At 45.9% G+C, this 12,234-nt stretch overlaps 2 protein-coding genes across 2 annotated transcripts in view; both read right to left on the reverse strand.

Moving 5' to 3' along the window:
- si:dkey-174m14.3 (uncharacterized protein LOC563117 homolog) overlaps nucleotides 1-12,234 on the reverse strand; it is a 64,535-nt gene that overhangs the window by 51,068 nt on the left and 1,233 nt on the right. The window lies entirely within an intron of this gene.
- On the reverse strand, nucleotides 2,044-5,794 carry LOC136701955 (uncharacterized). Its single transcript, XM_066676756.1, has 6 exons — nucleotides 5,778-5,794; nucleotides 5,545-5,648; nucleotides 4,819-5,278; nucleotides 3,443-4,527; nucleotides 2,825-3,356; nucleotides 2,044-2,503 (listed from the first exon to the last, which is right to left on the reverse strand). The coding sequence occupies exons 1-6, from the start codon at nucleotides 5,792-5,794 to the stop codon at nucleotides 2,044-2,046; spliced, it is 2,658 nt and encodes an 885-aa protein (XP_066532853.1).

Consider the following 12,234-nt stretch of genomic DNA (forward strand, 5'->3'; position numbering starts at 1 on the left):
TTGAGGGATGAATTGCAGCAGACAGATAAATTTCCAGTGCTTGTAATGGGAGGAGATTGGAATTTTACATTGGATTTTAGGGTGGACAGGATTAGAGAAGAGCCGCACTCACAGTCTTCTGAGGTGTTGGAGGGGGTTGGAAAAGAGTCTGAGGTGTTGGAGGGGATTGGATAAGAGTCTGAGGTTTTGGAGGGGATTGGAGAAGAGCCGCACTCACAGTCTTCTGAGGTGTTGGAGGCGATTGGAGAAGAGCCACATTAACAGTCTTCTGTGGTGTTGGAGGGGGTTGGAAAAGAGCCCACTCACAGTCTTCTGAAGTGTTGGAGGGTATTGAAGAAGAGTCTGATGTGTTGGATGGGATTGGAGAAGAGTCTGAGGTGTTGGAGTGGATTGGAGAAGAGCCTGAAGTGTTGGAGGGGGTTGGAGAAGGGTCTGAGGTGTTGGAGGGTGTTCGATAAGAGCAGCACTCACAGTCTTCCGAGGTGTTGGAGGGGATTGGAGAAGAGTCTGAGGTGTTGGATGGGATTGGAAAAGAGCCGCACTCACGATCTTCTGAGGTGTTGGAGTGGATTGGAGAAGAGTGTGAGGTGTTGGAGGGGGTTGGAGAAGAGTCTGAGGTGTTGGAGGGGATTTGAGAAGGGCCGCACTCACAGTGTTCTGAGGTGTTGGAGGGGATTGGAGAAGAGTCTGAGGTGTTGGAGGGGATTGGAGAAGAGTCTGAGGTGTTGGAGGGGATTGGAGAAGAGTCTGAGGTGTTGGAGGGGTTGGAGAAGAATCTGAGGTGTTGGAGGGGGTTGGAGAAGAGTCTGAGCTGTTGGAGGGAGTTGGTGAAGAGTCTGAGGTGTTGGAGGGGATTGGAGAAGAGTCTGAAGTGTTGGAGGGGGTTGGAGGATAATCTGAAGTGTTGGAGGGGGTTGGAGAAGAGTTTGAGGTGTTGGAAGGGGTTGGAGAAAAGCAGCACTCACAGTCTTCCAAAGTGTTGGAGGTGATTGGAGAAGATTCTGAGGTGTTGGAGGAGGTTGGAGAAGAGTCTGAGGTGTTGGAGGAGATTTGAGAAGGGCCGCACTCACAGTCTTCTGAGGTGTTGGAGGGGATTGGAGAAGAGTCTGATGTGTTGGAGGGGATTGGATAAGAGTCTGATGTGTTGGAGGGGATTGGAGAAGAGCCGCACTCAACAGTCTTCTGAGGTGTTGGAGGGGGTTGGAAAAGAGCTGCACTCATGGTCTTCTGAGGTGTTGGAGGGGATTGGAGATGAGTCTGAGGTGTTTGAAGGGATTGGAGAATAGTCTGAGGTGTTGGAGGGGGTTAGAGAAGAGTCTGAGGTGTTGGAGGGGATTGGAGAAGAGCCACACTCACAGTCTTCTGAGGTGTTGGAGGGGATTGGATAAGAGTCTGAGGTGTTGGAGGGGATTGGAGAAGAGTCTGAGGTGTTGGAGGGAATTGGAGAAGAGTCTGAGGTGTTGGAGGGGATTGGAGAAGAGTCTGAGGTGTTGGAGGGGATTGGAGAAGAGCCACACTCACAGTCTTCTGAGGTGTTGGAGGGGATTGGATAAGAGTCTGAGGTGTTGGAGGGGATTGGAGAAGAGTCTGAGGTGTTGGAGGGAATTGGAGAAGAGTCTGAGGTGTTGGAGGGGGTTGGAGAAGAGTTTGGGGTGTTGGAAGGGGTTGGAGAAAAGCAGCACTCACAGTCTTCCAAAGTGTTGGAGGTGATTGGAGAAGATTCTGAGGTGTTGGAGGAGGTTGGAGAAGAGTCTGAGGTGTTGGAGGGGATTTGAGAAGGGCCGCACTCACAGTCTTCTAAGGTGTTGGAGGAGATTGGAGAAGAGTCTGAGGTGTTGGAGGGGATTGGATAAGAGTCTGATGTGTTGGAGGGGATTGGAGAAGAGCAGCACTCAACAGTCTTCTGAGGTGTTGGAGGGGGTTGGAAAAGAGCTGCACTCATGGTCTTCTGAGGTGTTGGAGGGGATTGGAGAAGAGTCTGAGGTGTTGGAGGGGATTGGATAAGAGTCTGATGTGTTGGAGGGGATTGGAGAAAAGCCGCACTCAACAGTCTTCTGAGGTGTTGGAGGGGGTTGGAAAAGAGCTGCACTCATGGTCTTCTGAGGTGTTGGAGGGGATTGGAGATGAGTCTGAGGTGTTTAAAGGGATTGGAGAATAGTCTGAGGTGTTGGAGGGGGTTAGAGAAGAGTCTGAGGTGTTGGAGGGGATTGGAGAAGAGCCACACTCACAGTCTTCTGAGGTGTTGGAGGGGATTGGATAAGAGTCTGAGGTGTTGGAGGGGATTGGAGAAGAGTCTGAGGTGTTGGAGGGAATTGGAGAAGAGTCTGAGGTGTTGGAGGGGATTGGATAAGAGTCTGAGGTGTTGGAGGGGTTGGAGAAGAATCTGAGTTGTTGGAGGGGGTTGGAGAAGAGTCTGAGGTGTTGGAGGGAGATGGAGAAGAGTTTGAGGTGTTGGAGGGGATTGGAGAAGAGTCTGAAGTGTTGGAGGAGGTTGGAGGATAATCTGAGGTGTTGGAGGGGGTTGGAGAAGAGTTTGGGGTGTTGGAAGGGGTTGGAGAAAAGCAGCACTCACAGTCTTCCAAAGTGTTGGAGGTGATTGGAGAAGATTCTGAGGTGTTGGAGGAGGTTGGAGAAGAGTCTGAGGTGTTGGAGGGGATTTGAGAAGGGCCGCACTCACAGTCTTTTAAGGTGTTGGAGGAGATTGGAGAAGAGTCTGAGGTGTTGGAGGGGATTGGATAAGAGTCTGATGTGTTGGAGGGGATTGGAGAAGAGCCGCACTCAACAGTCTTCTGAGGTGTTGGAGGGGGTTGGAAAAGAGCTGCACTCATGGTCTTCTGAGGTGTTGGAGGGGACTGGAGATGAGTCTGAGGTGTTGGAGGGGGTTGTAGAAGAATTTGAGGTGTTGGAGGGGGTTATAGAAGAATCTGAGGTGTTGGAGGGGGTTATAGAAGAATCTGAGGTGTTGGAGGGGGTTAGAGAAGAGTCTGAGGTGTTGGAGGGGATTGGAGAAGGGCCGCACTCACAGTCTTCTGAGGTGCTGGAGGGAGCTGGAAAAGAGCCACACTCACAGTCTTCTGAAGTGTTGGAGGGTTTTGAAGAGGAGTCTGGTGTGTTGGAGGGGATTGGAGAAGAGTCTGAGGTGTTGGAGTGGATTGGAGAAGAGCCTGAGGTGTTGGAGGGTGTTGGAGAAGAGTCTGAGGTGTTGGAGGGGGTTGGAGAAGAGCAGCACTCACAGTCTTCCGAAGTGTTGGAGGGGATTGGAAAAGAGCCGCACTCACAGTCTTCTGAGGTGTTGGGGGGGATTGGAGAAGTTTCTGAGGTGTTGGAGGGGATTGGAGAAGAGCCGCACTCACAGTCTTCTGAGGTGTTGGAGGCGATTGGAGAAGAGCCACATTAACAGTCTTCTGTGGTGTTGGAGGGGGTTGGAAAAGAGCCCACTCACAGTCTTGGAGAAGAGTCTGAGGTGTTGGAGGGAATTGGAGAAGAGTCTGAGGTGTTGGAGGGGATTGGAGAAGAGTCTGAGGTGTTGGAGGGGTTGGAGAAGAATCTGAGGTGTTGGAGGGGGTTGGAGAAGAGTCTGAGGTGTTGGAGGGAGATGGAGAAGAGTCTGAGGTGTTGGAGGGGATTGGAGAAGAGTCTGAAGTGTTGGAGGAGGTTGGAGGATAATCTGAGGTGTTGGAGGGGGTTGGAGAAGAGTTTGGGGTGTTGGAAGGGGTTGGAGAAAAGCAGCACTCACAGTCTTCCAAAGTGTTGGAGGTGATTGGAGAAGATTTTGAGGTGTTGGAGGAGGTTGGAGATTGGAGAAGTTTCTGAGGTGTTGGAGGGGATTGGAGAAGAGCCGCACTCACAGTCTTCTGAGGTGTTGGAGGCGATTGGAGAAGAGCCACATTAACAGTCTTCTGTGGTGTTGGAGGGGGTTGGAAAAGAGCCCACTCACAGTCTTCTGAAGTGTTGGAGGGTATTGAAGAAGAGTCTGATGTGTTGGATGGGATTGGAGAAGAGTCTGAGGTGTTGGAGTGGATTGGAGAAGAGCCTGAGGTGTTGGAGGGGGTTGGAGAAGGGTCTGAGGTGTTGGAGGGTGTTCGATAAGAGCAGCACTCACAGTCTTCCGAGGTGTTGGAGGGGATTGGAGAAGAGTCTGAGGTGTTGGATGGGATTGGAAAAGAGCCGCACTCACGATCTTCTGAGGTGTTGGAGTGGATTGGAGAAGAGTGTGAGGTGTTGGAGGGGGTTGGAGAAGAGTCTGAGGTGTTGGAGGGGATTTGAGAAGGGCCGCACTCACAGTGTTCTGAGGTGTTGGAGGGGATTGGAGAAGAGTCTGAGGTGTTGGAGGGGATTGGAGAAGAGTCTGAGGTTTTGGAGGGGATTGGAGAAGAGTCTGAGGTGTTGGAGGGGTTGGAGAAGAATCTGAGGTGTTGGAGGGGGTTGGAGAAGAGTCTGAGCTGTTGGAGGGAGTTGGAGAAGAGTCTGAGGTGTTGGAGGGGATTGGAGAAGAGTCTGAAGTGTTGGAGGGGGTTGGAGGATAATCTGAAGTGTTGGAGGGGGTTGGAAAAGAGTTTGAGGTGTTGGAAGGGGTTGGAGAAAAGCAGCACTCACAGTCTTCCAAAGTGTTGGAGGTGATTGGAGAAGATTCTGAGGTGTTGGAGGAGGTTGGAGAAGAGTCTGAGGTGTTGGAGGGGATTGGAGAAGAGCCACACTCACAGTCTTCTGAGGTGTTGGAGGGGATTGGATAAGAGTCTGATGTGTTGGAGGGGATTGGAGAAGAGCCGCACTCAACAGTCTTCTGAGGTGTTGGAGGGGGTTGGAAAAGAGCTGCACTCATGGTCTTCTGAGGTGTTGGAGGGGATTGGAGATAAGTCTGAGGTGTTGGAGGGGGTTGTAGAAGAATCTGAGGTGTTGGAGGGGGTTGTGGAAGAATCTGAGGTGTTGGAGGGGGTTAGAGAAGAGTCTGAGGTGTTGGAGGGGATTGGAGAAGGGCCGCACTCACAGTCTTCTGAGGTGTTGGAGGGGGTTGGAAAAGAGCTGCACTCATGGTCTTCTGAGGTGTTGGAAGGGATTGGAGAATAGTCTGAGGTGTTGGAGGGGGTTAGAGAAGAGCCACACTCACAGTCTTCTGTGGTGTTGGAGGGGATTGGAGAAGAGCCACACTCACAGTCTTCTGAGGTGTTGCATGGGCTTGGAGAAGAGCCACACTCACAGTCTTCTGAGGTGTTGGAGGGGATTGGAAAAGAGCCGCACTCACAGTCTTCTGAGGTGTTGGAGGGGATTGGAGAAGAGTCTGAGGTGTTGGAGGGGATTCACTCTTATTTACCCTTCTAGTGCTTTATTTATTTGACAAGGCAGCTTAGTGAAGCTGTGCCCTCTTGAAACATGCTAGTAGAGAGAGTCTGTTTTTGTCTGTTTTTTCGTTTTTGTTTTTTTTGCTGTGAAAGTGCTTCTTTCACTCTCCTGGTCCAATGCTGCACAGCAACATGGTTCCTTTTTCATACTCAGGATCAACTGATCGCATTGACGCTGGTTGGCATGGCGACCAGGACACCTAACATCCCAGAAGGGCTTTGGAGATGGATGCAAAGGGGATGTAGAGGAGGAACACCAGGACATTCTGGATGATGTTTCGCCTTTCAGACTGTTTGTGCCGACCGGGGCTGAAGCAAGAGCAACAAGCACAAAGGAGGAGGGCTTGCTGTGCTAGTAATAACCGTTTACCATCAAGGAATGTGTCCGTTGCCTGGACATTGAGCTGTTGGCTGTTGGACTCAGGCCATAATATTTACCACGAGAGTTCTCCCATGTTATTATCGTGGCTGTTTATGCCCCCCCCCCTCTGCCAACCCAACGTCGGCATGTGACGTCATTCACTCAAACGTAGAGTGTCTCCAAACTCAACACCCAAGTGCCTTCATTGCCATATCAGGTGACTTAAATCATGTCACTATGTCCAAGACACAACCAAACATCACTCAGTATGTGGACTGTCCCACCAGGCAGGACAGAACACTGAACTTGCTGTATGCTAATGTTAAAGATGCATACAGCTGCTCTCCCTTGCTCCTCTGGGTAGGTCAGACCACAACTTTGTGCACCTCAGCCTCTGTTATGTGCCGCTGGTATAAAGAGTCATCCTGTGACCACGTGAACAGTGAGAAGATGGTCAGAGGAGACTTATGAGACCGTGCAGGACTGTTTTGAGGCTACAGACTGGAGGGCACTATATGAGCCACATGGAGAGGACATTGATGGGCTCACAGAGTGCATTACAGACTACATCAATTTCTGTGTGGACTCCACTGTCCCAACCAGGACTGTTAAGTGCTACTCAAACAACAAGCCATGGGTAAAAAAGGACATTAAAGTTCTACTTAACAAAAAGAAGAAAGCCTTCAGAGCTGAAGACAGGGAGGATTTGAGAATGATCCAGAGGGAACTGAAGACAACTATCAGGGAGGCTAAGAACAAATATAGGAGGAAGCTGGAGAGGAACAACATGAGGGAGGTCTGGAATGGAATGAGGTCCATCACCGGGATCAGGTCCAGCAACAACAGAGGAGTGGAGGGCAGTGTTGACTCTGCTCCTCTGCTGCCAGTCCTCAGCAGCCCACTCCACTCCCTCTCCCACATCCTGATAGCGCACCGCACACTTCCACCTCCCCCCACCCGTCACCTCTACAGTGAGTTTCACTACGGACCAGGTGAGAAGACTGAAGAGGCTCCACACAAACAATGCTGCAGGCCCTGATGGGGTCCCCCTCAGGGTGCTTAAAGCCTGTGCCACCCAGCTTTGTGGAGTACTGCACCATGTCTTCAGCATTATCCTGAGTCTCCAGAATGTCCCTGTGATGTGGAAGATGTCCTGTATTGTTCCTGTGACGTCAAGGACACAGGCCAGTGGCACTCTCATCCCATGTCATGAAGACTATGGAGAGGCTTGTCCTGGATCAGCTCCGGCCCATGGTCCAGCTACTTCTGGACTCCATCCAGCACTGTGAGGGCCTGCTTTTTGACTTCTCCGGTGCATTCAACACCATTAGGCCTGCTCTTCTGAGTGATAAGCTAACAGTCATGCAAATACATTTCACCCTCGCATCCTGGATTGTTGACTACCTGACTGGCAGACCACATTATGTATGCCTGCACTGTGTGTTGGACAGAGTGGTCAGCAATATTGGAGTTCCACAGGGAATTGTCCTCTCTCCATTCCTCTTCACCCTCTACACCACAGATTTCAGCTACTGCACAGAGACCTGCCACCTTCAGAAGTTTTCTAATGACTCTGCAATAGTTGTATCAGCAGGGAACTGCTGGTAGGGTGGTAGACCTGAGGAGGGACAAGGCACCGGTGTTCCCTGTGTCCATCAGGGGGGTTAGGATGGACACTGTGGAGGACTACAAATATTTGGGAGATTGACAATATATTGACAATAAACTGGACTGATGCCCACTACAGGCAGGGCCAAAGTCGTCTTTATTTTCTGAGGTGCCTGAGGACCTTCAACATCTGCCGGACTATGCTCATGATCTTCTATGAGTCTGTGGTGATTGCTGTCCTATAAGCTGCTGCATGCTGTGGCAACAGGCTGAGGGCAGCAGATGCCAACAGACTTAACAAATGGATCCGTAAGGCCGGTGATGTTGTGGGTGTGAAGCTGGACTCACTGGTGGCAGTGTCAGAGAGAAGGATACTATCTAAGTTACAGGCCGTTATGGACAATTGCTTTCACCTGCCCTATGACACAGTGATGAAACACAGGAGCACATTCAGTGCAAGACTCATTCCACCGAAATACACCACAGAGTGCCACAGGAGGTCTTTCCTACCTGTGGCCATCAAACTCTATAAATCCTCCCTCAAAGTGTGACACCACGGTTCATCCACGTGCAATACTCAATACCACATTACACTGTTCATATGTACAATAACAATAATAATGTGATTCACTTTTCTTAATGTGTGCAATAATTCAGAGGTCCAACAATTTATAGAGTATGTTTTATATTTGTTATCACAGCCACTGCCACTTTACTGTATTTTTAAGAATGCAAATATGTACATACTGCAAATTTCTCTTTTTTTGTTTTAAATTATTATTAGAGTGTTTATTCTTTTATATAAGTACTTGCAATTGTAATAACTGTAATTTCCCTCTAGGATCAATTAAGTATTTCTGAATCTGAATCTATGGAGAGGCTGGTCAGTGGGTTATGGAAAGGCTGGTCAATGGTCTTTGGAGAGGCTGATCAGTGGTATTTAGAGGGGCTGTTCTGTGGTCTATGAAAAGGCTGATCACTGGTCTTTGGAGAGACTGATCAGTCATCTTTATAGGGGCTGTTCTGTGATCTATGAAAAGGCTGGTCACTGGTCTTTGGAGAGACTGATCAGTCATCTTTATAGGGGCTGTTCTGTGGTCTATGAAAAGGCTGGTCTGTAGTCTTTGGAGAGGCTGATCAGTGGTATTTAGAGGGGCTGTTCTGTGGTCTATGAAAAGGCTGGGCGGTGGTCTTTGGAGAGACTGATAAGTGGTATTTAGAGGGGCTGTTCTGTGGTCTATGAAAAGGCTGGTCGTGGTCTTTGGAGAGACCAGTGGTATTTAGAGGGGCTGTTCATTGACTACTCTTGTGAGTTTTCCCAGGACACAAATTAATCTACTATTATAAATGATTTCTTCTAAACTACATCAAGAACACACAACTACAAAAAACTACTACAATAAAATAACACAGTTGAAAAACAAACTAGAATAAACAAACTATACCTACAATACAAAGCTACAATACATGAATTACTACAATATACAAAACCAAACATATACAATAAACAAACTACACCTACAATAGTCAACTAAATTACATCTACAATCCACAGCTACAAAAACAAACAACTACAAAAAGCAAATTACACCTACTATACACAACTACAATAAATTACATCTACAATACACAGCTATAAAAACAACTATAATAAACAAACTACACCTACAATACACAACTACAATACATAAATTACATCTAAAACACACAGCTACAAAAACATCAAAATAAATAAACAAACTACACCTACTATACACAACTACAGTAAATAAATTACATCTACAAAGCACAGCTACAAAAACATTAACTAGAATAAACAAACTACACCTAATATGCACAACTACAATAAATAAATTACATCTAAAATATACAGCTATAAAAAAGCGATAATAAACCAACTATACCTACTATACACAACTACAACAAATTACATCTAAAATACACAGCTATATAAACAACTGTAATAAACAAACTACACCTACAATACACAACTACAATAAATAAATTACATCTAAAATACAAATGTATATAAACAACTACAATAAACAATCTACACCTACTATACACAACACAATAAATAAATTACATCTAAAATATACAGCTACAAAAACAACTATAATAAACAAACTACACCTAATATACACAACTACAATAAATACATTACATTTAAAATACACAGCTACAAAAACAACTACAATAAATAAATATAAACAACTGTGATAAATAAACTACACCTACAATACACAACTACAATAAATACAAACTGGATTCCAAAAAAATGGGACACTAAACAAATTGTGAATAAAAACTGAATGCAGTGATGTGGAGGTGTCAAATGTCAATATTTTATTCGTAATAGAACATAGGTGACAGATCAAAAGTTTAATCTGAGTAAATGTAACATTTTAAAGGAAAAATATGTTGATCCAAAATTTCACAGTGTCAACAAATCCCCAAAAAGTTTTGGGACAAATAGCAATAAGTGGCTGGAAAAAGGAAATTGAGCATATAACGAACAGCTGGAAGACCAATTAACACTAATTAGGTCAATTGACAACATGATTGGGTATAAAAAGAGCTTCTCAAAGTGTCATTCTCTCTCTGAATCCAAGATGGTAAGAGGATCACCAATTCCACCATTGTTGTGCAGAAAGATAGTGCAGCAATACCCGAATGGTGTTACCCAGCGTAAAATAGCAAAGACTTTTAAGTTATCATCATCAGCCATGCACTGCACCTCAAACAGGAATGCCACTGTCAAGGAAATAACAGAATGGGCTCAGGAATACTTCCAGAAAGCATTGTCAGTGAACATAATCCACCATGCCATCCGCCGTTGTCAGCTGAAACTCTACAGTGCAAAGAGGAAGCCATTTCTAAGCAAGCTCCACAAGCTCAGACGTTTGCACTGGGCCAGAGGTCTTTTAAAATGGAGTGTGGCAAAATGGATGACTGTTCTGTGGTCAGATGAGTCACGATTTGAAGTTCTTTATGGAACACTGGGACGCCATGTCATCCAGATCAAGGGGGGACAAGGATAACCCAAGTTGTTATCAACGCTCCGTTGTCTGGAAAGGCACCATTAATGCAGAGAACTATGTTCAGGTTCTAGAACAACATATGCTCCCATCTAGACGTCATCTCTTTCAGGGAAGACCCTGCATTTTTCAACAAGATAATGCCAGACCACATTCTGCAGCAATCACAACATCATGGCTACGTAGGAGAAGGATCCGGGTACTGAAATGGCCAGCCTCCAGTCCAGATCTATTAGCTTTGTTTATACATGTTGTTTTTGCTTTGATTTTCTTATGTACGGTGACCTTGGGAGTCTTGAAAGGCGCCAAAAATAAAATGTTTTATTATTATTAGATCTTTCACCTATACAGAACATTTGGCACATCATAAAGAGGAAGGTGCGACAAAGAAGGCCCAAGACGATTGAACAGTTAGAGGCCTGTATTAGACATGAATGGGAGAGCATTCCTATTTCTAAACTTGAGAAACTGGTCTCCTCTGTCCCAAGACGTCTGTTGAGTGTTGTAAGAAGAAGGGGGGATGCCACACAGTGGTCAAAAATGGCCTTGTCCCAACTTTTTGGGGATTTGTTGACGCCATGAAATTTTGAAACGACATATTTTTCCCTTAAAATGATTCTCTCAGTTTAAACTTTTGATCTGTGATCTGTGTTCTGTTCTGAATAAAATATTAGATGTTAGCACCTCCACATCATTGCATTCAGTTTTTATTCACAATTTGTTTAGTGTCCCAACTTTTTTGGAATCCAGTTTGTAAATTACATCTAAAATACACAGCTATGTAAACAACTACAATAAACAAACTACACCTACTATACACAACTACAATAAATAAATTACATCTAAAATACACATCTACGACATATACACTCGCTGAGAAGAAACTAACTCCCCGACTGCTGCAGATCTTGGCCTGCAGTTCTGTCTCAGACAGATGTGTAAATGATTACAGCTGTGGTCTGATTAAACACTGGGTCTTGCCGCATGAGGTGTCCCTCTTGGTGAGAAAATGTTGACTTTGATACACTCAAAGACATTTTGTCCAGTGGACAAACTCTGATGGGGGAACGTCATTGGACTGAGAGAAGCAGGATGGTCATTTCAGCGAATTCCTGCTTTCTTGGCTGGTCAGACCAAGCTGTTCGGAGGGGTTGGAGAAGTGGTTACATGAGGGCACACACAGCGACTTTAGTGACGAATCCAGGCTCTGTTTGGGGTCCAGTGATGTAGGGTCTGAGTGTGGAGGCCTCATGGTGGGAGGTTCATGTTGTGGAGTGATACAGTGTCCCCATAGTTGTGTGACCATCTGGAGAGCCTCACTAACTGCTCAGAGATATGTGCAGGACATCCTATAGCCATGTGTCTCTCTCAGGGAAGGGATACATACACAGCAAAGGATTACCAGGAAAATCTCTGCCAGATTTAACACTTCTTTGGCTAGAGTTGGCAGATTTATCCCCAAAAGAGCATAATTGGGACCAGGTGGGACACCAGCATCTGCAACCTAAAAGAGTGCAGTATCTACAGGCCCAGCTGTAACATCTGTGGGCAAATGTGTGTTCAGGCTAGAGGACCAACAGGAGAGAGTCGCCTTTCCCCCCAATAAACTCACCGTTTCACTCTAATACTTTAATCACTGAAATATTTCATCATTACATTTACATTAGTGTAAAAAATACAAGTATTATAAACAAAAAAAACTGCAATCAACAACCTTCAACTACAATAAACACAAAAGGACTACAATAAAATATAAACACCTCAAATGAACAACTACTATTAACAAAGTGCAACTACAATAAGCAAACATGGACTCGTACAAAAAACACCTCAAACGAACAAATACAATTATCTACAATTAGTTTATAATTCAAATTACAAACAGATG

Source organism: Hoplias malabaricus, chromosome 7, assembly GCF_029633855.1.
Source record: "Hoplias malabaricus isolate fHopMal1 chromosome 7, fHopMal1.hap1, whole genome shotgun sequence".
Taxonomy (NCBI): Eukaryota; Metazoa; Chordata; class Actinopteri; order Characiformes; family Erythrinidae; genus Hoplias; species Hoplias malabaricus.